At 35.9% G+C, this 27,582-nt stretch overlaps 3 protein-coding genes across 11 annotated transcripts in view; 1 reads left to right on the top strand and 2 right to left on the bottom strand.

Moving 5' to 3' along the window:
* LOC102510024 (zinc finger protein 728) overlaps window positions 1-2,063 on the bottom strand; it is a 62,235-nt gene extending 60,172 nt beyond the window's left edge. Inside the window, exon 1 of the mRNA XM_032487412.1 lies at window positions 1,923-2,063. Within this exon, the coding sequence (XP_032343303.1) occupies window positions 1,923-1,947 (25 nt within the window). The 5' untranslated portion in view covers window positions 1,948-2,063. The remainder of the gene's footprint in view (window positions 1-1,922) is intronic.
* LOC116666048 (translation initiation factor IF-2-like) overlaps window positions 1-27,582 on the bottom strand; it is a 407,644-nt gene that overhangs the window by 364,602 nt on the left and 15,460 nt on the right. Inside the window, exon 3 of one of the 2 annotated variants that reach the window (XM_032488041.1) lies at window positions 24,589-24,630. The exons of the other annotated variant lie outside the window; for it this stretch is intronic. The gene's annotated coding sequence lies outside the window, so the exon portion shown is untranslated. Of the gene's footprint in view, window positions 1-24,588; window positions 24,631-27,582 lie in introns of those variants that run through there. 2 annotated transcript variants of the gene reach the window in all.
* ZNF829 (zinc finger protein 829) lies at window positions 2,045-22,287 on the top strand. Of its 8 annotated transcripts, none has more exons than XM_014563817.2 (5): window positions 2,045-2,390; window positions 2,997-3,070; window positions 6,359-6,485; window positions 6,786-6,881; window positions 20,454-22,287. In XM_014563817.2, the coding sequence occupies exons 2-5, from the start codon at window positions 3,038-3,040 to the stop codon at window positions 21,431-21,433; spliced, it is 1,236 nt and encodes a 411-aa protein (XP_014419303.1). In that variant the 5' UTR covers window positions 2,045-2,390; window positions 2,997-3,037; the 3' UTR covers window positions 21,434-22,287. The 8 variants fall into 8 exon arrangements, with proteins under 8 accessions (XP_014419303.1, XP_014419302.1, XP_014419306.1 ...); XM_014563816.2 differs by having other exon boundaries at window positions 2,045-2,629; XM_014563820.2 differs by lacking the exons at window positions 2,045-2,390; window positions 2,997-3,070 and adding exons at window positions 11,516-11,675; window positions 18,551-18,720 and having other exon boundaries at window positions 6,356-6,485; window positions 6,696-6,881.

The raw sequence follows: 27,582 nt of genomic DNA, 5'->3' as shown, positions 1-27,582 counted from the left end.
ATGAACATGGGGGTACAAATATTATGATAGTACATTTTATGTGTTATGGTATCTCAATTTTAATACAATTGAAAAAATACACACACATACAGGACCCGTGAACAACACAGGTTTGAACTACGTGGGTCCACTTACATGCAGATTTTTCCCAACAAATACGTACTACAATACTACACGATCTGAGGTTGGTTGAATATGCAGTTGCAAAACCTAAGATACAGAGGGCCAACTGTAAAGTTCTACTTCGAGTTTTGACTACGAGGGGAGGAGGGGGAGTGATGCCTCTAACTCCCATGTTGTTCAAAGGTCAGCTGTATATACTGAGCAAATGAATTACTACTAATTTCAGGTAATTAAAATTAGAAGAAAGCAATATATCAGTCAAGAATAACATAGAAATCGGTGGGTAGTTTGGAGTTCAAGTGTTCTAAAATCTTAAGTTTGGGTTTTGTTAAATATGCATGTTAAAAATTCCAGGATAAGAAACCAAAGCAGTGGAGAGAGAAAGGGGATAAAGGTAAACCTGCACAATAAAAAAAAGAAGCTATAATAGAGAATTTTAAATCAACAATCACAATAAATGTAAATGAATTAAACTCACCTATTAAAATAATAGTCTAACAGGATAAAAGCGGGGGGGGGGGGGGAGGAGGAGCCCAGCAATATGCACTTTACAAGAGACAGACCTGAAGTATAAAGACAAACAGAAGGGGTTGTAAAATGAAATTCCTGTAAAATACAGTAACAAAACCTGAAAAACGTATTACCAGACAAAAGACAACCTGGACTAAAAAGCAGTCACCAGAATAAAGAGGTATGTTTCTTAATGTTGTAGATTGGAATATTGGTCCCAATTCTTCATTTTACCCCTAACAGGATTATACTTTCACATTCTTTACCGTGTCACTTTGCCTTGCTCTCTGACTGTGGGCGTAATTAATGTTAAGCTTAGGCAGGTGACTAGCTTTGGCTAACGTAGTATTAGTATATTTGGGAGCAGAGGCTTTAAGGGAATTTTATGATCTATCTTGTGCTGGTGATCCACCATGAGAAGAACACGTCCTAGTAACCCCTGTCCGTTTAGCCTGAGCTGCAGAAAGAACACATGTGAATCAAATCTAAATCCATTCTGCAGCCCAGCCACCCAGCCAAGCCCAGACTAGATAAGCTGAACACAGAGAACCTACAAACCTGTGAACAAGAGAATAAATGCTTGTGTATGCCATTCAGTTTCAGGGTGGTTTGTTAGGCAAAATAAAAATTACTAATACATATAATAAAAGAAGCCACAGGAAGAGTAGATAATAAATCTGGCGGGGAAAATCACCAAGGGAAACTGGAAAGCAACAGAACAGGGCCAAGAACTGCTGGGGGGGGGGCGGGGGGGGGGAAATCGCAGCAAAGGATATTATGAGAGTGGCCAATGGGGAGAAAGGACCACTGGAAACCAAACACAGAAATTTTTTTCAATTACCAATTATGCCAAAGGCAACTCACAAGTCAACTCAGGTAAGAACCACTATCAGTCACAAATATCTCACCACACTCACAGACACTGCACAGCTGCCTGACAGTCACAGACACCACACACGTTGTCATAAATCACAAACATAACCATAACACAGACATCCCATCACAATTACTCCATCACACTCACATCATCACAATCACACGTACACACACACAGGATCACAACCCCACAGATTATTATAATTACGAACTCTCCACGACAGTTTCTTGTTCTAACAACTCCACAAACACTCTCCAGGAGCGTATTCCCACCCCGCGCACTCCGCACAGCCACTACTCCAGACACTCTGGGCCTCCTCTAAGGCTCCGCCCCGTCAGCCGCGCGCGCTGGTGCAGCCCAAACTGCTTGAGCCCCTCCTTCAAGGCCCGCTCCGGGGACGCGGCAGCGTCACCTGCCGGAAACGCCCGAATGCGCATCTAGTGCGCAGTTTCTGAGAGGCCAGGCGAAGGCGACCCGCAGGAAGGCCCGGGCCAGGTGCCGGTAACGCCGAACTATCCCCCCACGCCCGCCTCCCAACGGACGTTCGGCTACACAGCACCTCCCAGAAGGCCCCGCGGCCCGAATCAACTTCCGGCCAGAATCGAGCAGGCGTTTCCTGTACGAGGGAGGGGATGAGCCAGGTCCGCTAGGGAGGCTGAGCCCAAGCCGGCCAAGCTACCGCGAGACGCAAATTTGGGACCTGACGAGACTCTGAGAATTGCAGGAGCCGTTGTTTCGCCTGGAGCCGGCCGGGCGCTGAGAGGAACCGGCCGTGGGGCCGGCTGTGGACCACATTTACCAGAGGACCCAGCGGCCCGTCGCTCTTCTCGCAGGAACTTGAACTTTTCGTGTTGTCTGGCGGGACCGTTAGATCCGCGGGGTGAGAGATCGTGGGCTCCTGGGGAACTGGCTCAGCTCTGCAGGTTCAAACCTTGGGGGACCTGAAAGGCCTAAGTTGAAGAGACCAGAGGCCGACGCGAAGCTGGGTCCTTGAGCCTGTGCGGGCGGAGCGACATGGAAAGAGGAGGTTGTGCGGCCAGTGTGCGGACATAGGATGCCTATGGTTGTGGGATTGTGACCCCGCGGCACTGGGGTACCTGCGACTCTGAGAGTGTAACTGTATGTGTTCGTGGGGAGTTTGCGTTTGTATTACGGCTCTGTGTGTGCGGGTGTGGAGTGCGTGTTCCCTTGTTTTAAGTATGACTGCGCCTAATGTATGTGGCACAGTGTGTGTGGGTATCAGGCGTCTGTCAGCTGTGAGATTGTGACTCCAGAACTCTGTCCCTAGGAAACCTCTGCTGTCCTCGACAGCAGTGACATCAGCCTTTTCCTAAGACACTAGGATAGGACAGGATGCCCCATGTTCCTCTAATCTCCATTCTCTGGGTGTGTTGCGAAGGGCGGGGGGCTGGGGCTGACCTCTGACCTGACCAGTTTGAGCAAGAAGAAAAACCTGGTGTCTCAGAGTTACTTTCTCCTCTCCCAGTTCTACCCTTCTCCAGGTGAGGCGCAGAAGCGAGGGAAAGAATGCACGATGAACTTCTGCAAGCAGTGTCCAAGGTATGTTGGGGTTTCCTCTTTGCTTTCCTTCTTATGAAAGTTAATGCTTGATAAAGATACTTCATTTGATTATAGGTTCCTATAATTTTCCCACTGGAGGGAAGGATAGTTGAGCCTGCTATTGAAGCACAGTAACTCCCATACATCTAATGTTTACTTGATTGGAAAACGGCTTCACTTCCTTTTGCCGAGTTTTCTTCTTTTTAAATGCAGTATTGTGATTTTAAAATAAAATCATGATTATTCTAGAGATTTAAAAAACACAGAATTACCGAGAAAAAAAATGGGACCACTTAAATAACTAGTGTTAATATTTTGGAGTATTTTCATTATTTTTTCAAAATGAAATTATACTTCATTTACCATTTTATATCTTTCAGTTTCTCTAAATAAAGGGTCATTCTCCTTTGTCGTCAGGTGATCTTTGTAAATACCATTTTTCAAAGATACGTATTATTTTTTGCATGAATGAGTTATGGTTTATCTTTTCTTCAGATCAGTTGTGTCAAACATGAAATCTTTAAATATTTATTTTAAATGTGTATTTATACTAACACATATACATACATTCACACAGGTTTGAGTTTGGATTTCCATGATTAATAGTGAGATTGAACACCATTTCCTATTCTGTTGGTTATCAGGGTTTCTTCTTTCACGACATGCCTGTTCAAATCTTTTACACATTTTGCTCTTGGATTATCTTATTGATTCATGGGAATTCTTTATATAATCCGGATATGGATCCTTTATTGATTATATTTTTCTACTATTTGGATTGTTTTGTCACTTCCTTTAAGGTAGTTTTATGAATAAAATTCCAAATTTTTTAATGAAGCCAAATTTACCTATTTTTTTCCCTTTATGGTTGTTGTTTTTGGTGTTTTATTTAGGAAATCCTTCCTTGTCCCAAAGTTATGCAAATAATCTACTATATTTGTACTTAAAGTGATAATTCTATTTATTTAACCTAGTCTTGATTATTCTAGCTCCTCCTTTGAGGTAATTTGGCTTTTCTTCCTCTGGCTGTTTTTAAGACTTCCTCTCTGTTTTACGTTTTCTGTAATTCTAGTATGAAATGTGTAAGTGTGCACTCCTTTTTATTTATTTGCTTGCAATTTGTTAAAGTTTTTTGAATTTGTGTTTAGGTGTTCAGGAAAATCTTCAGCCATCTTCATAGATTGGCCCTGCCTCATTTTCTCTCCTCTTCTTCTTAGGCTCTAATTACACATAGGTTATAATTTCTCACCATTTTTTTTTAATCTCTTAATCTCTTTTTGGTTTTTAGAGTTAATACTTACAGCTCAAATCAAAGCAATATTAAGCAAAAGAACCTTGCCTTGTCACAGAAGTGGGTGGAGGACATGGCAGGTAGCTAGAGTTTTTGGATTTTTTCTCTAACTAGTAGAAAAAATATCTTTATTCAGTTGTGTTTCAACACTTCTAATCTTGGGGAACTCACCAAATCATAAGGCTATTCATTTTATGATTCGATTATCTGAAAATGAGAGTGTACCAAGGTAGAGTACTCACAGTAGGAACAGTGTTTTCTGAAGGTATAAATTTGGAGCTGAGGAACTAAATTTGGAATTCTCAGTTTAAAAAATGCATTTGATACAGAGGCAGAGAAAATCAGGATGAGAATCAGTCTCCAAGTCTATTCTGCTTAAGGCCTTTCTGTCTGAATTTCTTCAGAAAAAGGCTGAGTCTTTTCAATCCATTTTCCTGTGCCAAAGCCCAGACAGTATCTGGTTCCCCTCTCTCATCAACATCTAATTACACTCGTCATCTCTATAATGAAGATTATTGCCCAATATTAATGCGAATAACTCTAGGGAGGTAGTATACTGAAGTGGAAAATAAATTTTAAAAGGAATAAAATGAATTTTATGTTCAGTAGCTAACCTTTTGTTTAATCAGGAATATTACGAAACATCCTTAGTAAATTTGAAAAAAAGACAAGGGTATATACCATTGCCATTGTTATGTAACATTGTGCTGTAGGTGTTAACCAAAGCACTTAGACAAGAGGAAAAATAAGGTTAAAAATTAGAAAAGAGGATGTAAGATTATAATTTTCTGCAGCTGATATGACTGTGTACCTGAAAAACCAACTCACCTTATAACCAATACTTTGAAATAAGCAGGACTCCATAGGGATCAAGCAAAAGAATTTATTTTCCTATAATTCCCACTCTCAACTCTATGGCTAATTATTTTGTTGCCCTGGATAAAAGCTTGTGCAGTCCCTATAATTGTTTTGATCACTCTGGTATTCTTTGGTTATTTTCAGTCACAAGATCAGTCTCGTTTTATAACCTCTAGTTGAGTGCAATATGGAAGTTTCATTCAAAGCCTTTTCTCTGAGTTCAAGCTTGCTTCAAGCTAGAAGCTTGCAGTGTGAAAAGGGAGACATACTAAACTTCATTGTTTACTCAACCTGAACTCTTTCTTTGCTCAATGGTTTCTTTCCCCAGTCCTCTGTCCTCCTGTTCTTAGGTGCTGCTTTCTAGGTCTGCTGCCAGATATGTCCTGGGACTAGACTTTTACAATTATACTGGACTTTGTTCACCATTCTCATGTTAGTTTTCTAGTTTCTGAATATGATACCTTTCATTTTCTTAATTTATAGGCCAGTAGCTTCCTAAGAAAGGCTAGATAAGAGATAATTTTATCATTCATTCTCTGCAGATCTACAATTGTCTTGATTTAATCTTTACACTAGCTGTGTATTTAATCTTGCTTGGTATATAATCTTCATACTAGCCTTGGCTGGGTATGGAATTCTCAGCTGGAATTCATTTTCCTTTGTAACATTAAAGGAATCACTTTGTTTTCTTACTTCAAATGGTGCTGTTGAGAAATCCATTGCCATTCTAATTCCTGAAAATTTTCCTGTGATCCACAGAAGCTTTTAGAAAGTTCTGTTCTTCTCTAATATTCTGAAATTTTACTCCAAAATATATCTAAGATTTTTTTTAAGTCCATCACCATTTTTTCCTCTCTTGGGGCTTAAAGGGAACATGGGGAGGGGGAAGGAACCCTCATTTATGCAGACTTTACTGTGGCCAGGCACTGAGCTGCATCCTTGCTATTTTACCTCATTGGAAAAGTCCACTCTATTTGCACATTCCTAGACATATCCCTCTGTACATAGGAGATATGTCTTGACTTATATAATTCCAGCCCCTTCAATTTTCTTAATAATCTCTGTGCTTATCTGTAGAGCCCTCTGCTACCATCTTTTCCTTCTCTCCTTCCATTGTGAAAACATGTTTGTTGTTTCAGGGGTCAATGATGTTCAAGGATGTGTCTGTAAACTTCTCTCAGGAGGAATGGGAATGCCTGGACTCTGGTCAGATGAATTTATACAAAGAAGTGATGTTGGAGAATTTCAGCAACCTGGTTTCAGTGGGTAAGGATAACTATCCCCCCAAATTCAGAGTCTGCCCTTGGGAATGTCTCCTTTCTCCATTGTTGAATTGTTCAAGTAACCGGCTAAATTTCTGCTCCCTGTTCCCCAAGGAATGGTTGAGTTGGAATGGAATGGAAGAGTTGGAAGCAGGCAGCTCCAGTGGGCCGTGGCTGAAGCTTTATCTTCATCTTTCTCTGATTCTTCCTATAGTGGCATCTCTTTCTCGATCATCAAGGGACAGGATCTGATTTCTGGGACACCAGCAGCATAACAATGTCCCATATCTTTTCTTGTGATCAGGACTTTCCAATTCTAAACCAGCTGTGATCTCCTTATTGGAACAAGGAAAAGAGCCCTGGATGGTTGACAGAGAGCTGACAAGAGGCCTTTGTTCAGGTAAGTGAGAGATGATATAGCACGAGCAGAGCCTTGAGGATATATTACCTACAAGATGTTATCAGGAAACTCCCCTCAAAAACCTAAGGCCTCTTCCATAAAAAAGGTATCTTGCTTTGTTTTCTCTTATACTTTCCTCCCAGTCCAGTGTAACAAATACCTTCCTTCTTCATTTCCAAGACAATTATTCTACCGTGTTTTAGATTTCATTCCTTCATAGGATCTGCTGCATTTAGACTTGTATAACAGTAGATATTCCCACCCTGAGTAGATATTCCCACCCATTCCATACCCAGCCAAAGCTTGTGTGTGTGTGTGTGTGTGTGTGTGTGTGTGTGTGTGTGTGTTTTCTCTTCCTATACTGGTTTTTGTTTTGTCTACTTTCCAAGTATTTGTTACCTTCAATAACCAGTTTGTCCTGGATTTAGTAGTTCATTCTTTCATGTATTAAACATTTGATTATTTTTTACATTAAAAAATTAATATATAACATACATATGGAAAATACATGATTATGATCATATAGTGACAGATTATGCAAATGAATGTGTATCGATATAACCACCACTTCAGACAAGTAATAGAAAATTACTAGCACCCTTTCTGCCCTTTCCCAATCACCAGCCTCTTTGTTTTCCCCCAAAATAAACACCATCTTGACTTCTACCTCCATGAATTAATTTTGCCTGTTTCTGAGCTGCATATAAGTAGAATCATACAGTATTTATTATTTTGCCTCTTTTTTTGTTTTTCCTCAACTTTGTTTATGGGATGTATCATCCATGGTATTGGATATAGCTGATGTTAGTTCATCTTCATTTTTGTGCTGTATTCCATTCTATGGATATATTTTATATTATATATTGCTAATTATTATAAATAAAGTGTCCTTTCTACAATTGACAGTTGGGTCAGTTGGGTTGTTTTCCAGTTTTTAGCTATTTTACATAATGCTGCTGTAAACATTTTTTTGGGGGGAGAGGTAATTAGGTTTGTTTATTTATTTTAATAGAGGGACTGGGGATTGAACCCAGGACCTTGGGCATGCTAAGTGCACACTCTACCACTGAGCTATACCCTTCCCCTGTTCTTGTACAGACCTTTTGGTGCATATATGTACACATTTATTCTGGGTGTATATCTAGGAGTGGAATTACTGGGTAATAGGATGTGTGTTTGTTCAATTTTAATAGATAATGCCGGTTTTCCAAAGTCATTACACCAGTTCATACTTCTACTAGCAATATGAAAGTTGCATTGTTCCACATTCTTGCCAATTCTTGATATTGCTGGACCTTTTAAGTTAAGCTGTTCTGGGGTGTGTGTGTTCTGTGACTTGTTTAATTTTCTTGGGTTGTTCATTGGATTGTATGTGTTTCTTAGTGATATTCTGTATATGAGCCCTCTGTAAATATTATTGTATATGAGCCCTCTGTAAATATTATCTACCACTCTGTGGCTTATTTTTTATTCGTGTTTTCTTTTGATGTTATTAATTTTAAGTAGTCAAACTTATCTGTCTTTTCCTCTGTAGTTGTTACTTTTTGTGTTCTGTGTAGAAATCATTGCCTACCCCAAAGTCATGAAAATGTTCCCTGTGTTTTATTCTACTAGCTTCATTGTTTTACCTTTTACATTTAGATCTACAGTTCCCTGGAGCTGATATTTGTATGTAGTGTGAGGGTAGGGGTCAAATTTCATTTGTTTCCATGTGACTATCCAATTGACCCAGCAATGCTTATTTAAAAGACTTTTCCCCACTCCCTGTAAGGCTACCTTTGTCATAAATCATGTGTCCCTGTATCTGTAAGTTTGTCTCTGGACTTAATTTTGTTCCATTGGCTTGTCTACCTTTGTCTCAATACCACACTATAATAATACTGTAGCATATAACAAGGCTTATTATCTGGTAGAGCAAGTTCTCCTGCTTCTTCTCTTAGTATTTTGCATTTTCATATAAATTTTAGAATCAGCTTATTAATATTCACACACATAAAAATAACTGCTGACATTTTGATTAAGGTTAAAATGAATTTATACGTCAGTTTCCAGAGAATTAATATTTTAAGATAGAGTCTTCTAAAAAAGTTTGATTTTTCAGTTTGTGCAGGTACTCTGCTAGGTGTTACATAGTTCAGAAAATATGTAGACTTATTAAGAAACTCATTGTTTAATGTGGAAGCTAGAACATTTTTGTAAATATACAAAGTAGAATTCAGCAAACAAGAAGATCAAACAGGAAGCTCAGAAAAAAGTTATAAAACAGTCAAAAAATTTAGAAGTGGAATTGATTGAAATAGATATTAATTGCTAGATCCTTGGAAGTAGACGTCATTTGTGGAGATAGTGTTGGAAATAGACCATGCCTCCACTGAAAGAGAATTCTGTATTCAACAAAGCTCTGGGAACCTAGATAGGAGTTTGTCAGTCTCCTTCCTTGCCCTCAGTAGATCTCAGCTAGCCCTAAGTATTTTATTTTCCTGTGTCTCCTCTTACTGTTTTTCCTCCCTATCAGTTTGCTTATTCACTCCCTTCACTGTCTTCCTTTGACCCCATACTTTTCCACTCATGGTCTCTGTTTATTCTTTTTCCATTTTTGTATAATTAATTAAATTTTCCTTTTTACCAAAGTAGTATATTATAGAATTTAAAATCACATAGTATTAAAGAGCTTATATTGAAAAACAGCAGCCCACTTTTTCCATCTATACGTTCCCATCCCTACTGCCCCAGTCCCTTCCATCAAAGTCAACAGATTTTCAACTCTTGGCTTGAATAATTCTTAAACTTACCTTTATATTTTGGATAGTATGCTTATTTTGTCATTTTGTGATCTACCAAATTATCAAAGTATTTCTAGATCTCTTATTCTGGTAGGACTGGGCTCCCACAACCACCACACGTTTCTTGATTATATAACTACAGTTTATATACTGATTATATAAATAGTGTTATAACTTTCCTTTGTTACCTGCTTAATGTGTAGCCCCATTTTTGATATGTATTACTTTAATTTTCATTTTAGTTTTTATTTCCATTTTGATATCTTTGTTAAATAGTAGTTATTTAGGACTGTTTTTACATAGTTTTCCCAAGATCAAATGCTAAATTGAAAATAAACCCATCAAAACTATTATCTGGTTTGTTTTATTTTAAATATGACAAAACTATATCCCATTACATCTCTGCAACTGTTGTTTCCAGATAGTCTTAACTACTCATATTAATTATAATTTTTAACCACAGAAAATTGTGGGAGGTAGATAATTGAGAACTGTCATATGTAAACATTTTAACAAACTAGAAGGGTTCTTAGCTCATGTGATACCACTCCCCAAAGCTACCTACCTCCCTTTTAAGCCCTTATAAAAGGGACAGAAATTAATGTGTTTGTTTATAATACCCAGAGGTATAACCACTCTCTAACATAAAGAATAATGAGGTATACATATTAAATAGTAATGGCATATATGTTAAAACTATGCATGGAGACCAATGTTTTTATATTTTACCTTAGAAATCATTCAGATTTCCAAAGATTATCCATTAATTTTTCTTATTTAATAACTAAGGTCTTAACTAAGAATCTTCAGTATTATATTTAAGCTAACACACTCCAGAGCAATACAATTACTTTTGATCTCAAAAAGTTTGAAAGGATTATAACAATTTAGTTTAACACATATTTTATAGTTTTTATAATCTAAAATCTTATGTTTTACACTGATAAAATCAGAATGAAGATATATGATTATTTTTAAACCAAAATTATTATGTCAGTCTCATTTATCTAAGGATTCACTTTGAACCCCAGATAACTGGAAGAGATTTCTATCATCCCTGCAGAAATCACCATAAAATTTAGATTCCTAGTCAGTATAACTTACCAGCATTGTACAACCCAGAACCAAAACTAAACTTGGCCCTAAAACAAAATCCAAAACATGTTGGAGAGAGGATAGAGAGAAACAGAGTGAAAGAAAGTAGAGTTTTACTGCTGCTTGGGATTTACTGAGGCAGCCAAGAAAAGAGTACATGCTGGGGCTGAAATAGCCCATGAAGTCCACTTCTCAAGTCACACAGTATAATTGACTCATATAGGTGAATCCATTTGGACATCTCACTGGGACCTTCAGAATTGTCTGAGTATAACATTTTCAAAACTTTTCAAAAGTATAACTTTTCATGAGTTAAACATGACTCTTGTAAATATGTGATAAGCACATTTGAAAGGTTTATTTAACTCATTCATGACATAGCCGGAGGCATGATCAAGCCTAGTTCAGATTATCTGGGAGAGACTGAGTTCATGTTGTACCCTAAAGAATGAATGCAGGAATAACATCACTAAGTTGGATACAAAAATGAATTACTGTCTTACAGAATAAGACCATACCCTTCGGGCTACCTTTTCCACCAGATAAATCATTTGTAACTTACTAATTTTTTAAAATTAAAGTTTACATCTAATTTTAACAGAACCTTGTTCCTAATGAGTAGTAAATAGTAAGTGAAACCAAGGTACATTACCCCAGAGAATGAAATAATCCTTGAATGGACCTGATAGGTGATATACTGGTATGACACTTAAGAGGCATGTAATATTTATCCTTCTGCATTACTTTCAATTTTAGATACATACCCCAAAGTGGAGCAGATGTATACCTGTTTAAGTAGTACCAGATGGCTATACAGAATGGCAACACCACTCTGTGCTTTCATCAACAGTACTTAAGAATTTATGTGTCCCCACCGAGAGTTGTCATTTTCCAGCTTTCTACTTTCCCATGTCTAGTAAGTGAAAAGTGATATTTCATTATTGCCTTCATTTGCATTTCTAACTGTTAGTATGAACATCTGGTAGGTTTATTAGCATTTTAACCTTGTTAACCTTTATCAGTATTTTTATTGAGACCACTTACTTCTTCCTATTAATTAGCAAGTATCTTCTAGTCTACTTTGCATTAAATTTATCTGTTGTGGCCTTCATTTAACAGAAATCCTTGATTCTGATGTATTTTCAGTTCATGTGTTTTTCTTTATGGTTTCTATATTTGGAGTTTTATGTAAGTTGTCTTTCCTTGTCTATTTTTCACAAAGATTTTCTATTTAAAAAGTTTCCTTTTTATATAATAGTTTTACCTTTCATATTATGTATTTAATCTATTTGGAATAACCCATTTAGGAGATGTTAAGTAGGGATCCAGAGTTTTTTTCCTCATAAATTGAATCATTTCCCCCTCTATCACCTGTAAAACAATTGAGCTTTCTTCATTGATTTCTGGTGCCATCTTTACTGGATAATAATTTCTCATATATGAATCTTTCTCAGAACTTTATTGTCTTATGGTATAATGCCAGTACCAGAGTGTCTTCATTTTTGTGGCTTGTATTTTTTAATATCTAACATCTTATTTTTCAAATCCAAGGTTTACTTAGCCTCTGGTATACTTTTGCTTTTCCGTGTAAAATTTTAGTCATTTAAAAAAATCCAACTAGAGTTTTGTTTTGGATTACTTGAATTCATAGATTAATTTGGAGAGGATTGACATTTTTATAATATTAAATTGTCCCTTCTAGATCATGTAATGTTTCTTGATTCATTCAGGTTACTTTCATGTCTTTTATTAGAGTTAAAAGTTATTCCATAGCAATTTTTTTCATAGTTCAGATTTTTCTAGATTATTTGAAATAGATTTTGTTGCTACCGTGAGTATCTAAATTTTTCTAGTTGGTAATAGTAGTGCAGAGTAATACTATTTTTCTTTTAAACATGTGAACAGGAGTTTTAACTTACTTAGTTATCAGGAAATTACAAATTAAAAGCACAATGGGATACCATTATGATACCCACAACATGCACAAAAATTTAAGTTTGACATTAGTAAGAGTAGATAAGAATGTGGAGCATTATGCACCCTCATAGGCTGTAGATGTGGTATAAATTCACACAGCCACTTTTTTGGTCTTTTTACCTTTTCTTTTTTCAAATTTTATTTTATTGAGATAAGAACATTTAACATGAGATCTATCCTCTTACCAGATTTTAATTGCATAATACAATATTGTTACTGTAGGCACACTGTTGTATTGCAGCTCTCTAGGCCTTACTCACCTTGCATAACTGACTAGCAACTGCCCATTTCCCCCGCACCTCAGCCTCTGGCAACCATCATTCTACTCTTTGCTATGAGTTTTACTCTTAGATACCTCCTATTAGTGGAATCATGCAGTATTTGTTCTTCTATGTAACTGGCTTATTTCACTTAGCATAGCATCTTCAAGTTTCATCCATGTTGTGACATATTGCAGGACTGCCTTTTTTCTTAAGGCTGAATAATATTCCATTGTGTGTGTGTGTGTGTATCACATTTTATTTCTATATTCATCTGTCTGTGGAGTTGAGTTGTTTCACATCTTGGCCATTGTGAATAGTGCTGCAGTGAACATAGGAGTGCTAATATCTCGTCAATATTCTGATATCTTTTTTTTTTTTGATGAATAACTCAGAAGTGGGATTGATGGATCATATGAAAGTTATTTTTAATTTTTTTGAGGCACCTCCATACTGATTTTCTAGCAGATGTACCATTTCACATTCCCACCAATTATAAACAGAGTTCCAGTTTATCAATATCCTCAACATTTATTATTGTTCAGTGATAAGTAATATCTCATCATGGTTTTGGTTTGCATTTCCCCAATGATTAGTGTAGTGATACTGAGCAACTTTTCCTATACCTTTTGGCCATTCGTATGTCTTCCTTGGAGAAATGTCTGTTCAAGTCCTTAATCCATTTTTAACCAGGTTATTTGCTTATATAGTTTAGAAATTAACCCTTTATCAGATATATGGTTGGCAAATATTTTCTCCCATTCGTAGGTTGTCTTTTTACTATGTTGATTGTTTCCCTTGCTGTGCAGAAACTATCATATAGTTTGATACAGTCCTGTTTGTCTATTTTTGCTTTTGTTGCCTTGCTTTGGTGTCATAATGCATGAAATTATCACTAAGACCAATGTCATGAAGCTTTTTCCTTATGTTTCTGCTAGTTTTACAGGTTCAGGTTTTATGTTTAAGTCTTTAATCCATTTTGAGTTGATTTTTGTTATGGTGTAAGTTAAGGGTCCAATTTCTTTCTTTTGCATGTAGATATCCAGTTATCCCAACACCATTTGTTAAAGAGACTTTCCTTTATCCATTATATATTATTGGTGCTCTTGTTGCAGATTAGTTGACTGTATATGCATGGATTTATTGCTATGCTCTCTATTCTGTTCCATTGGTTTATATGAATGTCTTTATGGCAGTACTATACTGTTTTAAGTTCTGTAGCTTTGTAATATATTTTGAAATAAGGACGATTGATGCATCTAGCTTTCTTGTACTTTTCTAAAGATTATTTTTGGCCCTTTGAATTGTTTTTCTCCATTTCTGTAAAAAATGCCATCGGGATTTTGATAGGGATTGCACTGAATCTATAGATTACAGTTTAACAATATTAAGTCTTCCAGGCCATAAGCACCAGATGTTTTTCCATTTATTTGTGTTATCTTTAATTTGTTTCATCAACGTTTTATACTTTTCGGTGTACAAGTCTTTCACCTCCATAATTAAGTTTATTCCTAAGTATTTTACTCCTTGTGATGCTATTGTAAATGGGATTGTTCTTTTAATTTCTTTTTAGATAGTTTATTGTTGGTATAAAACCACTATATTTTGTATCCTGCAACTGAAAACTGAATATATTTAGTTCTCTAACAGTTTTTATGTGGTGTCTTTTGGGTTTTCTATGTATAAGATGTCATTTGCAAATAGAGACAGTTTTTTCTCTTCCTTTTCAATTTGAGAGCCATTTTATATCCTTTTCTCACCTAATCTTTGGCTAGGACTTCCAGTACCATGTTAAAAAGAAGTGGCAAAAGTGGGCATCTTTGCCTTTTTCTTGATCTTTGAGGAAAAGCTTTCAGTTTTTATTAGTATATTAGCTATGGGCTTTTCATATATGGCCCTTACCATGTTGAAGTAATTTCCCTCTAAGTTTGTTGAGACTTTTTATCATGAAAGAGTGTTGAATTCTACAAAATTCTTTTTCTCATCTATTAAGACGATTATGTAATTTTTATGCTTTATTCTGTTAAAGTGGTGTATCATGTTGATTTTTGTATGTTGAACCATCTTTTCATCCAGGAATAAATTGCAGTTGGTCATGACATATGATCCTTTTAAAAAGTGTTGTTTAATTTGTTGAGAGTTTTTGCATTTATATTCATCAGGAGGATTGGCCTATAATTTTCTTTATTTCTTTTTTAATGATTTCTTTCTCTGGCTTTGGACTGAGGGTAATGCTGGCTTCATAAAATGACTTTAGAAGTATTCCCTCCACTTCATTTTTTTGAAGAGTTTGAGAAGGACTGGCATAATGTTTGGTAAAATTCACCAGTGAAACCATCTGTCCCTGGGCTTTTGTTTGTTGGGAGATTTTTGATTACTAATTTAATCTCCTTACTAGTTTCAGGTCTGCTCAGACTTTCTATTTCTTCATGATTCAGTCTTGATAGGTATGTTTCTAGGAATTTTCCCATTTCTTCCAGTTTATCTACTTTCTTTATGTATAATTGTTTATAGTGCTCTCTTAGTTTTCATTTCTGCGACATCATTTGTAATGTCTTTCATTTCTGATTTGAGTCACCTCTTTTTTTCTTAGTCTAGCTAAAAATGTGTCAATTTTATATTTTCAGTAAACCAACTATTAGTTCCATTGATCTTTTTTATTGTTTTTCTATTCTCTGTTTGTTCATCTCTACTCTAAGCTTTATTATTTTTTTTCCTCCACTAATTTTGGATTTAATTTGTTCCTTGAAATGTAAAGTTAGATTGTATATATGTGATTCTTCCTTTTCAATGTAGGAACTATAAACTTCCCTCTTTGTACTCCTTTTTCTGCATCCCATAAATATTATGTTTTTGTTTGTCTCAAGATATTTTCTAATTTTCTAACTATTCTTTGACCCCATTGGTTGTTCAAAAATGTATTATTTAATTTCCACATATTTGTGAATTTTCCAGTTTTCCTTTTGCTGTTGATTTTTTAGTTTCATTCCATTGTAGTCAGAACAGATACTTGGTATGATTTCAGTCTTAAATTTCATAAGGCTTATTTTATGATCTATCCTAGAGAATTTCCATTTATGCTTGACAAGAATATATTCTGTTGCTGTTGAATGGAATATTCTGTATATATCATTTAGGTCCATTGATCTGTAGTACTGTTCAAGTCTCCCTTCTTTCTTGATTTACTGTCTGGTTGTTCTACCTTTTATTGAAAGTAGGCTATTGAATTTTCCTACTACTATTGTATTTTTGTCTATGTCTCCCCTCAGTTTTGTCAGTGTTCGCTTAATATAGTTAAGTGCTCTCATGTTGGATGCAGGTATATTTATGATTGCTGTAGCCTCCTAGGGAATTGACCCTTTAATCATTATATAATATCCTTGTTTGTTTTTTATGACAGCTTGTAACTTAAAGTCTGTTTTATCTGATGTAAGTATAGCCACCCTTGCTCTCTTTAGGTTACTGTTTGCATGGAATATCTTTTTTCACTCCTTCACTTTCAGCCATTATCTGTGTCCTTAAATCTTAAGTGGGGTCTCTTGAGGACAGCATATAGTTGGCTATTATTGTTTTCTCCGTTCAGCCACTCTCTTTCGATATGAGAGTTTAATCCATTTATATTTAGTTTTTATTGATAGGGAAGGATTTACTATTGCCATTTTATTCATTATTTTTTGTTCTTCTTATAGTTCTTTTGCCCCTCTTTTCCTCCCTTGCTGTCTTTCTTTTGTTTCTTTGATTATTTGTGTTGATATGCTTTGAATCCTTTCTATTTTTCTTTTGTGTAACCTCTATAAGGTGTTTTCTTTGTTATTATCATGGGACTTTCATAAAATATGAGTTTGTTTTAAGCTGGTAATAATTTAACTTCAGTCACATACAAAAACACTATAGTTATTTTTAATACTTTTGTCTTTTAGACTAGAATCAAAAGTGATTTACCCAATACTGTTATAGGAGTACAATATTCAGTGTTTGTTTATATATTTATCTTTACCAACAAGTTTTATGCATTCTTATGTCATGTTTTGCACCATTTTGTTTAAAGTTTAAAAGCTCCCTACAGCACTTCCTGTAAGGTAGGTCACGTGGTAATGAATTTCCCTCAGTTTATGTGTTTCTGAGAATGTTTCTCTTTCCTTCATTCATGAAGAACAGTTTTCCTGAGTATAATAATCTCGATTGGCAGAATGCCCCCTGCCAGACACACTTTGAGTATATCATCCCCTTCCCTTCTGGCTTTTAAAGTTTCTGCTGAAAAATTCTGAAAGTCTTAGGTGTGTGCCCTTGTTCATGACAAATTGTTCTTCACTTGCTACTTTCAAAATTCTTTTTATCTTTGTTGACAAAGAGGTTATGTCTCAGTGTGGCATAATGTGTCACAGTATGGATTAGATTATAATGTGTCCTTGTGCAGATTTCTTTGGGTTCATCTTTTTTGGGGTTCTTTGGCTTCCTGAGTCTGGATGTCCCCAGATTTAGGAAGTCTTCATCCATTATTTCTTTGAATAAGTTTTCTGGTTCTTTCTCTTTTCCCCTCTGGGAGTGCCATAATGCATATATTGTGGTCCATTTGTTGGTGTCCTATAAAATCCTATGCTTTCTTCACTCTTTTTCATTCTTTTTCCTTTTTGCCCCTTTGAATAATTTCAATTACCTGTCTTCAAGTTTGCTGATTCTTTCTGGTGCTCTTTCTGCTGTTGAACTCTACTGAATTTTTCAGCTCTGTTATTGTATTCTTCAGCTCCAAGATTTCTGCTTGGTTATTCTGTCTCGTTGAAATTCTCACTTTGCTCACACATTGTTCTCCTGAGCTCATTGAGCATTTCTGTGGTGGTTGTTTAAAATTCTCTGTCAAGTAATTCCTGTAACTACATTTCATTAGGGTCATTTTCTGGAGCTTTATTTTGTTCCTTTTGTTTGGATTGTGTTTCCCTGTTTCTTCATTTTCCTTGACTCATTGTGCTCATACCTACACATTAGAAACAACTGCCACCGATCCCATTCTTTATGCGTTGGCCTCATCCAGGAGAAAACCAATCAGAGTTTCTGTGAGACTGTCAAACCTTCATGCTGGTCCAAACCACCATCTGTTCTCAGTAGCCCCCAGTCATCTATAGTATGCCAGGTCCCATCAGTGTTCCCAAGACAAGTACCAATCCCTCAGGTAGCTCCTTGAGATATTAGAACATTGAATATATGGTCTAGCTCTTTCCCTCCCCAGGGAGAAGGTGGGAGCTGGAGTTTTTCGCCTCTTAGTTCTGATCTGGGCTGGGGAGTAGGGCTATGGTAGTGTTTGCATCCTAGTTCAAATTACCTTCTTTGATCCCAGTGGCCTCCCAGCTGTTTAGAATATGCCAGTTCCCAAGACAAGCTAGTGCCAACCCCAGAAAAGTTGGAATATTTGATACATGGTCCAACACTTTCCCTCCCCGGGGAGAATCTAGGAGATGAGCTTTTTCTACCCCTCACCCTGCATTTAGCAGGGAGAGGAGCCGTGAAGAGTGCCAGCATGCTAGTTCAAACCAGTGGTTTTGTTTTCTGTCTCCCCCAGGAACCTAGTGCATGCCAGATGTCAGTGATCCAATACGGTCAGAAGAGAAGGCAGTCTTTTTGGGCAGTACTTGGAAAAGTTGAGACATTGGGTGTGCAATCCAAACTTTTCATCCTCAGGGAGAAGCTGGAAGGTGGAGATTTCCTCCCAATTATATGGCACTCTGCCAGGTGAGAGGATGTCTCCAATTTTCCTGGCAGTTTTGATGTGGCTGGCTCATGCTCACAATGCAGGAACCTCAATTCTAGTTTCTTGATTTCTTATAAAGGGAATTGATCCATGTATTTTTGTTAAATCTGTGTATCTTTTGGTGGAAAGAGTCTGGGGATTCTTATTCTACCATCTTGCTGATGTATCTTGAAATTATTAAATTTTTTTAAGTTGATATTTTATTTAACAACTTTACTGAACTTATAGTTTTTCATTCTGTTGGTTTTCCTAGTTAGATCATCATATCTGCATTTTAAGATTTATCTCTTCCTTTCCAGTCATCATACTTGGTATTGCTTTGTTACAACGGTAGGCAGGATGTATTAATTGGTAGCAGTGGTAGTGGACCTCTATTTCTTTTTCCTCCATCTTATAGGGAGCATTCTAGACAGGAACTGTTGGTTTGTTTTTTTTTTAACTTCTGCTATTATATTTTCAGTTTCTAAGAACTTCATGTGTTTGTTTTCTTAGTGTTCCTTTATTTAGCATCTTATTCCTGTTCAGTAGATATCAGATCTTCTGTTATCTCTCTGAGGTTATTTATTATATTTCTTTGACATTTTTTTCCCCTGTTCCTTGCGTTGAGTGTTTCCTCACAGATACTTTGTCCTTTTTGGGGCTCTTTTCCATGTTAAAAGCTTACTTCAAATGTAAGATAAACTGTGACTTACTGGTCATGTTTAAGTCTGAGACACTAAAAAGATGGCTGGAGTCTTTGTGTAGTGAGGAGTGGGTCTTGTTTACTTTAGGATGATCTGATTGGGTTGATTTACTGAGAACTGCCCACTTTTGGTAACCATTGGTCTTTGCTCTTGCACACAATTTTCCCATGAGAGGGGACCTTCACTTTCTCTTCTGGTGAGGAAGGTAGGAACCTTTATCAGTATCCTGGGTGTTAAATTGTGCTAAAACAACAGTTTCATCATTTCAGTAATGCAGGCTGACATCAATTTTCTGACACCCACTAAGTGTCTTACACTTCAATTCAACTCAGTTCTCATACTAACTACCCAGCGTTAACATCAGGTCCCACAAGTTAAAGGGCAAACGTATCCCAGAAGACTGCGCTCAGTTCAAACACCAGCTGCAAGTGGCATTTCCCAGGCTACTCATGCTCCTGCCTGGCTGACTAAATTCACACACCCCTTCAGGTTTGATAATTCATTAAAATAACTCAGAACTCATGAAAGCACTACACTTATGATTACCATTTTATATAAAGGATATAATGAACAGTTAGATGAAGAAGTACATAGAGCAGGGTCTAGGAGGCATAATTGTGACAACTATCCACAGATTACAAAACATATAGTATGATGCTCTGTGTGTGTGTGTGTGTGTGTGTGTGTGCTTATATAAAGGTATTTGACTAGATTCACTGTAGAATGTGGAGGATGGCCCTGAATAGTGTGGTTTTCACTGAAGTTTTGGATAATTCTGATCCACACCAGAATTTCTGGATTATAGAGGTCATCTATTTTCCTAGTCACTCACTTCAACTTCCTTTATTGCCTCTCCTTAATATCTATGCTTTTCCTATTAATTTTACAAATTGCTTAGCCATATTTGATAACTGTCTAAGCACTTACTTTCCCAGGCATTATTTTTAGCTTAATCTTTGGATTCCTTTTTTAGAAGTTTAACCTTTTCCAGAATAGAAAGAATGAATGTATGCCTTTTTATTTTCTTTCAGATCTGGAATCCATGTGTGAGACGAAGTTATTATCTCTAAAGAAGAGACACTTTAGTCAAGTAATATTTACCCATGAAGACATACCCACTTTTATTCAGCCCAGATTTCTTATTCCACATCAAAAAACTATTAATGAAGAGAAACCCTGTGAATGTAAGGTATGTGGAAAGGCCTTTAATCAAAACTCACACTTTATTCAACATCAGAGAATTCATTCTGCTGAAAAAAACTATGAGTGTAAGGAGTGTGGGAAATCCTTTAGTCGTGGCTCACTTGTTACTCGGCATCAGAGGATTCACTCTGGTGAAAAACCCTATGAATGTAAAGAATGCGGCAAGGCTTTTAGTTGCAGTTCATATTTTTCTCAACATCAGAGAATTCACACTGGGGAAAAACCGTATGAATGTAAGGAATGTGGAAAAGCCTTTAATTATTGTTCAAACCTTAATGATCATCAGAGAATTCACACTGGTGAAAAACCCTATGGATGTAAAGTATGTGGAAAAGCCTTTACTAAGAGTTCACAACTTTTTCCACATTTGAGAATTCATACCGGTGAGAAACCTTATCAATGTAAGGAATGTGGGAAAGCCTTTACTCAACACTCAAGGCTTATTCAACATTACAGAATGCATACTGGTGAGAAACCCTATAAATGTAAGGAATGTGGGAAGGCCTTTAGCAGTGCCTCAACACTTACCAACCATCACAGAATTCATGCTGGCAAGAAACTCTATGAATGTAAAGACTGTGGAAAGGCCTTTATTCAGAGCTCAGAACTTATTCAACATCAGAGAATCCATACAGATGAAAAGCCGTATGAATGTAATGAATGTGGGAAGGCTTTTAATAAAGGCTCAAACCTTACTAGACATCAAAGAATTCACACTGGTGAGAAACCTTATGATTGTAAGGAATGTGGGAAGGCCTTTGGTAGTCGCTCTGACCTCATCCGCCATGAAGGAACTCATACTGGATAAATGAGAGGCCCTTTTGGTAACCTTTATAATAATACTTTTAAAAAACAGGTAATACAAAAAATAAATCAGAAGTCCCCCAGATAACGCATGATTGAAGGTTCCCCTGTGTGATATTTCCTAGGGCTACTGTAACAGAGTACCAGGTACCATGAAACTAGGTGGTTTAAAACAACAGAAACTTATTCTCTCACAGTTTTTGAGCCTTGAAATCCAAAATCAAAGTTGTTGGCAAGGTTGGTTCCTTTTGGGGACTCTGAGGAAAAATCTGTTCCATGTCCTTCTCCTGGCTTCTCCTAACAGCTAGCAATTTTTCACATTCCTTGGCTTGTAGATGCATTGCTCCAATCTCTGCCTCCATCTTCATACTGGTTTCTCCCTTTGGGACCCTGTGTCTCGTCTCTTATATGGATGCAGGTCTTATTGGATTAGGGCTCACCCCAAGGACCTCATCCTAACTTGATTACATCTGCAAATACCTTATTTCCATATGAGATCATACTCATAGATACCAGGGGTTAGGACTTCAACATAGTTCAACCCATTGTACTCTTAACTCTATTTTTTCTAATGTATTTGTAATTTTATACATAAGATTTATCAAATATATTTAAAATGTGAATTCAAGGTCTAAATTAATGCCCCCCCCCCACCAAAGAAAGATTTCATTCCAAAACTACTTATTCAATAATTCCTTCCCAGTTGTTTTCCATTTTGGTTATATATTTATGTTTGTACTGCCTTATGTTTTAGGGCCATCTTTTCTAGTTCTGTGGCTTACAGAGTACTACACTGTAAATTGTGTTACATAGGCTATCTTTGACTTTGTGGTGGAATTAAAACTTTGTTTTTTTGAAGGCAGCTCTATTCTTTTTCCCTTTTGCAAAACTGATATTTTCTTACTGTAAAAAAAAATTAGAGGACACAAAGGGAAAAATAAAGATTATTCATAAGCCTACCAAACAGAGATGACTACTTTCATTACAGCATATCCTAGGCTTTATTGAGTGTGATCATGACGTGCATGCTGTGCCATGACCTGCTTTTATCATGCCACTGTTTCAGTAAGTATAGATGTTTATGTATCATCTTTTTAATGGTGTCCTAGTAATCTCTTCTGTAGTTGACTATCACTTTGCTAAATAACTACTGACAAACATTTTGGTGCCTGTTTAAACTTTGCAGTTTATGAAAGTTCCCTTCTAAATGCAACTTCAGTATTTTTTTCATTTGAAATTTAAAAACATTAAATTTCAGTGCTGAAATAACTGATGAATATAGTCCCCCTGTAAAATATTCCCAATAACTCCAGTTCCCTCATTGTAATCACTGTTACCAATTTGTTTTTATCCTCCCAGACCTTTTTAAAACAATCTTTTTACATGCATATGCACACACAACCAAATATGTAAGTATTTGTAGGAAAAGTTAGTGCTGTTTTATATATATTTTTTGTATAAATGTATCCTAATGATGTGTGTGTTGGGTTGCTGTAAGGATAAACTAGTTAATAAGTGTAAAATGGTTGGGGCTTTTATAACATATAGTAACTATCTAGCTGATAGTTATCCAACATTAGCATTAATATCTTCATTGTTATTATTGTGAAAAGGACTTATACACCTTAATTGACATCAAAGAATTTATAATGAAAAAGATCAGCGGGTGTAATGTTTGTAAAAATCAGCTCACCAACACTTACTCCTTTTTCAGCATGAAGTTACAAAAAAAAAAAAAAACCCTAAGAAAACTCAAGGACAGAGAATGGGTGAATAAGCCTACATTCACACCTCATATTTCACACTACACAATAACTTCATACCCATCAAAATCCTATTTATATATCAAGATTAGTTGAAAACACTATTTGTCAAAAAAGAGAAAGACATGAAATATTAACTCAATAATCACTTGCCCCTCAAAGTAGAACATATGTAGGTCATATCCTTTTCCAGAATGGGAAAAAAATTAAAATATGATAGCCAACAAATATCTGAATATTGATAATACCCCCTCCAAATATTGTGAGTTCACAGGGAACTATATTCAATATCTTATAATAGCCTTTAATGAAAAATGTGAAAATGAATATATATATATGTGTATGTATGACTGGGACATTATGCTGTACACCAGAAACTGACACGTTGTAACTGACTATATACTTCAATTTAAAAAAACACAAATATTGTGAGTTAAGTAGGATATCAATCCCCAAATTATGTTTATATGAGCATGAGCACATTATGCAGAAAAACATTGAGGGTTGGCAGGCAGCCAGATCTGCCTTTAGATAAAAAACGTATAGCCTGATAGGAATAGTGATATTAAAACACTAAGACATGATTAATAAATGAATTAAATGTACAAGACAAAAAGCTAGAAGAATAACTGTAAACTAAATCCAAATATAGAAGAAAAGTTATCAGTAGAAATAAAAGGCAAAAATACTTCAAGGAAAAAGTAAAATTATTTCTTTGACAGAAAAAAATACATATAGATACAAGCATTGGTAATTCTGATGGAAAAAAAGAAGACAGATGAATTATATATGAGATAAGTATGTTTAGAGAGATTAACATATTTACCAATATCTAGAAATCTTGTGAAGTACATAATAGTTGTAGGAAAATGTAATTCATCAGAATTACTCCAAAAGATGTAGACCCATAATATAACAAAATAATAAATGCAGGGGAAATGTTTTAATGTAATCAAAAGCTCTACCTCCCCCAAGCCAGATGATTTTATGGGCAAAATCTATCAAATAATCAGGGAACTTCCAAATCTAATGAGATAAAAGCTTGCCATCTGGTTCTATGAATTTTTCATAATCCTGATGTCAAAATAAGTAGATCACAAAAATATAAAAATTGACTGTTATATATTATCTAAACTCTATAAAGACTGAAATTTGCTTGACCAAGCCCCAACATCTTATATGCTTCCGTGAGCTTTAGTTTTCTTAGCATTATTAGAGTTAGATTTTTAACATATTATTATAACACACATTCATCATTTTACATATGTCAACATACATACAACTTGATCTAAAAAATATGAGTCATTAAATTTGACCCAAGTGCTGTGAAGTCACTGCTGTCATCACTACCATTCTGTCCACACTCCAAATATTGAGCAGTCCAGAAAACACTGGCCAATCACCTATAGTTTAATGGATCCCACCATGCCATGCACTTCTGAAAAATATTTTGTTAAAAGCAAAACAATATATTACATTATGTAGTAAAATTGATGTGAATGAGTGACTTGTAGTTACTTCCAAATACCATGTCTCCATCTTAGCGAAAGCTTTATAACCCCACATATTACAATGCACCACAACAGCAGCAGTTTAAAAAAAAAAAGACAAAAAAAAAAAAAAAACAAAAAAAACCACCTCCCCCTTAACTCGTTTATCCGAGCATGAGCCAACTAATTTGAACGTGAAATCCTATTTGCTCCTAATTGCTGTTAACATCTTTGGGAAGTGTATATATTTGGGAATCATTTGGCACTTTTGGTTTTTTTTTTTTAATAAAATCATGACTCAAAGGGTGAAATTAAATCATTACAGGTAAGCTAGGAATTTGGAAATGGAGCATTTTCCACTTCCCTGATGTCAGACACTACAGGATGCTAGACATAACTGTAAGCCATCAAAAATATTAAGATCCCTGATAAAGATAAATACATGGATAAGTATAAAACCTGTATTAATGTAATTTTGATTTGCAAAATTTGTGGGGTTTTTTTTACAAGATCTAAAAGACAAACACATAAAAATAATTATAAACCTAGGTTAAAGTACACATAATATATAAAGACTCAACTTGTGATATTAATAAAGAAAAGGAGCCAACTGTAAAGGAATAGAGCTTTAGTATGGAATTGAAGGTGGTATCAATTTAAAATAAATTGTAACTTTAGGATCTTCCTGGTAACCACAAAGAAAATATCTATAGAATGCACACAAAAGGGAATCAAAATGTGTTAGATTAAAAAAAAAAATCAACTAGAGATACGACTTCCAGTTTCTGGTCCACAACTAGCTTGGAAGTCATCGATCCATCATAACAACAAGTGAAAAGCTGAATAAACTAAAAGCCAGTGACTCTTTTTAGTTCTATCAGAATTGAGGTCACAGGGTCAACTACTGCCCACCAAACTAGAGACAGGTGGATCCAGAGAATCATAGCTTATCAGAGCACATTAGCAGAAACCTCTGTGGGAACCAGTACAGAGGCTGGAAAACCTAAACGTTAAGGGACAAACTGCAGGAGGCTCAGTGTGGATAAATGTGAAAATTAAAGACTCCAGGAGGATCCCAGTTTTAAAGAAGCACCCACATTTTTATGAGTTTTACCTCTAGGAGCCAAATCAAGTTCTCATAGTGAAGACTGGAGAAAAATCCCCATTATGCTTCTGCCAGAGAGGGGGAAAATAGCTATTTTGAAATACACCCAAAGCATTCTGTTCTTAACAAGGCATGCCCCAAAGAGAAATTATTGTACCAGAGCCTGCACCCTACTGGCTTTTATTAGAATCTAACCAGCCTGATGAAGAAATGCCCAACTCCGGTCCACTCTAGCCATCCTGTCCCACCTAAGGGAGGGAGGTGGACTGAGAAGCACTGGTGAAGTTCTCAGTCCAGTGGCAGTTTCACCAAGACCGAAGCCTAATCATAGGATTATCAAACACTCCCCCTCTCCCCACACCTTACCACCACATCACTAAAGGTCTGTTTACCAGTGTTACTTTTACCCAGTACTTGAACTCTAGCTTTAAACAAAAGGAAATAACAAAAAATGAAACAAAAAAGGCAATTAATAGAAAACAGTAACAAATATAGTAGGTGTAGGTATTAATCCAATTATATCAATAATCACTTTAAATATCAAAGATAAAATCAAAGATAAAAGTATAGTATGCTGGTGGAAGGGTATATAGCTCAAGTGGTAGAGCGCGCATGCTCAGCACCCAAGAGGTCCCGGGTTCAATCCCTGGTACCTCCTCCAAGTGGAAATCAATGAAGAAACCTAATTACCTCCCCCTCAGAAAGAAAAGTATACCATGCTAACACTAATCAGAAGAAAGCTGGAATAGCTATATTAGTTTTAGAGGAAACAGACTTCAGATCAGGGAAGATTTTCAGGGATAAAGAGGACCACTACATAATGGTAAAGGTGTAAATTTTCAAAGAAGTAATCTTTATGTGTGCCTAATAATGGATTATCCAAATATGTGAGGCAGAAAGTTTTAGAGCTACAAGGAGAAGTAAAATATGAAGACCAATGTATGTATGTATATGCATGACTGAGATATTGTGCTGTACACCAGAAATTGACACACTGTAATTGACTGCTTCCAAAAAAAATAAATACTACAAGGAGAAATAAATGAATCCACTATTATAATTGGATTCTTTCAACACATTTTTTTAAACTTCCATACTTCAAAAAAAAATTGAACTATAGTTGATTTACAATGTTGTGTTAGTCTCTGGTGTGATTCAGCATAGTGATTCAGTTAGTTATACACACATACATACTTTTTCATATTTTTCATTAGAGGTTACTATAAGGTATTGAATATAGTTCCCTGTGCTATACAGTAGGAACTTGTTGTTTATCTATTTTATATTTAGTAGTTAGTAGCTACAAATCCTGAACTTCCAGTTTATCCCTCCCCATCCCCTTTTCCCTGGTAACCATAAGTTTGTTTTCTATCAATCAATAAGGACAAAGTTGAACTCTAGCCCCATCAATCAACTGTATATAACTGACATCTATAGACTATTTCATCCATCAATAGTGGAATACACATTCTTCTCAAGTTTACAAGGAACATTCACCAAGATAAACAAAACAAACTTCTGTGGCCTTAACTCACACCTTAACAAAAGAACAGAAATCATACAATTTATGTTCTCACATTAGAATAGAATTGAACTAGAAGTTAATAACAGAAAGATAGCTGGAAAACCCCAAAATACCTGGAGATTAAACAACACACTTCTAATTACTACCCAAGTCAAAGGAATCTCAGAAATATTAAAATATCTTAAATAAAAATGAAAATACAACTTATCAAAATGCCACCAGAGAAATTCAGTTGTACTCCTGTATTATAAGTATCAAACTATATAATTG

The sequence above is a fragment of the Camelus ferus genome, chromosome 9, assembly GCF_009834535.1.
Source record: "Camelus ferus isolate YT-003-E chromosome 9, BCGSAC_Cfer_1.0, whole genome shotgun sequence".
Lineage (NCBI taxonomy): Eukaryota > Metazoa > Chordata > Mammalia > Artiodactyla > Camelidae > Camelus > Camelus ferus.
The sequence above is the reverse complement of the archived record's forward strand: the minus strand, read 5'-3'. Positions and strand labels throughout refer to the sequence as shown.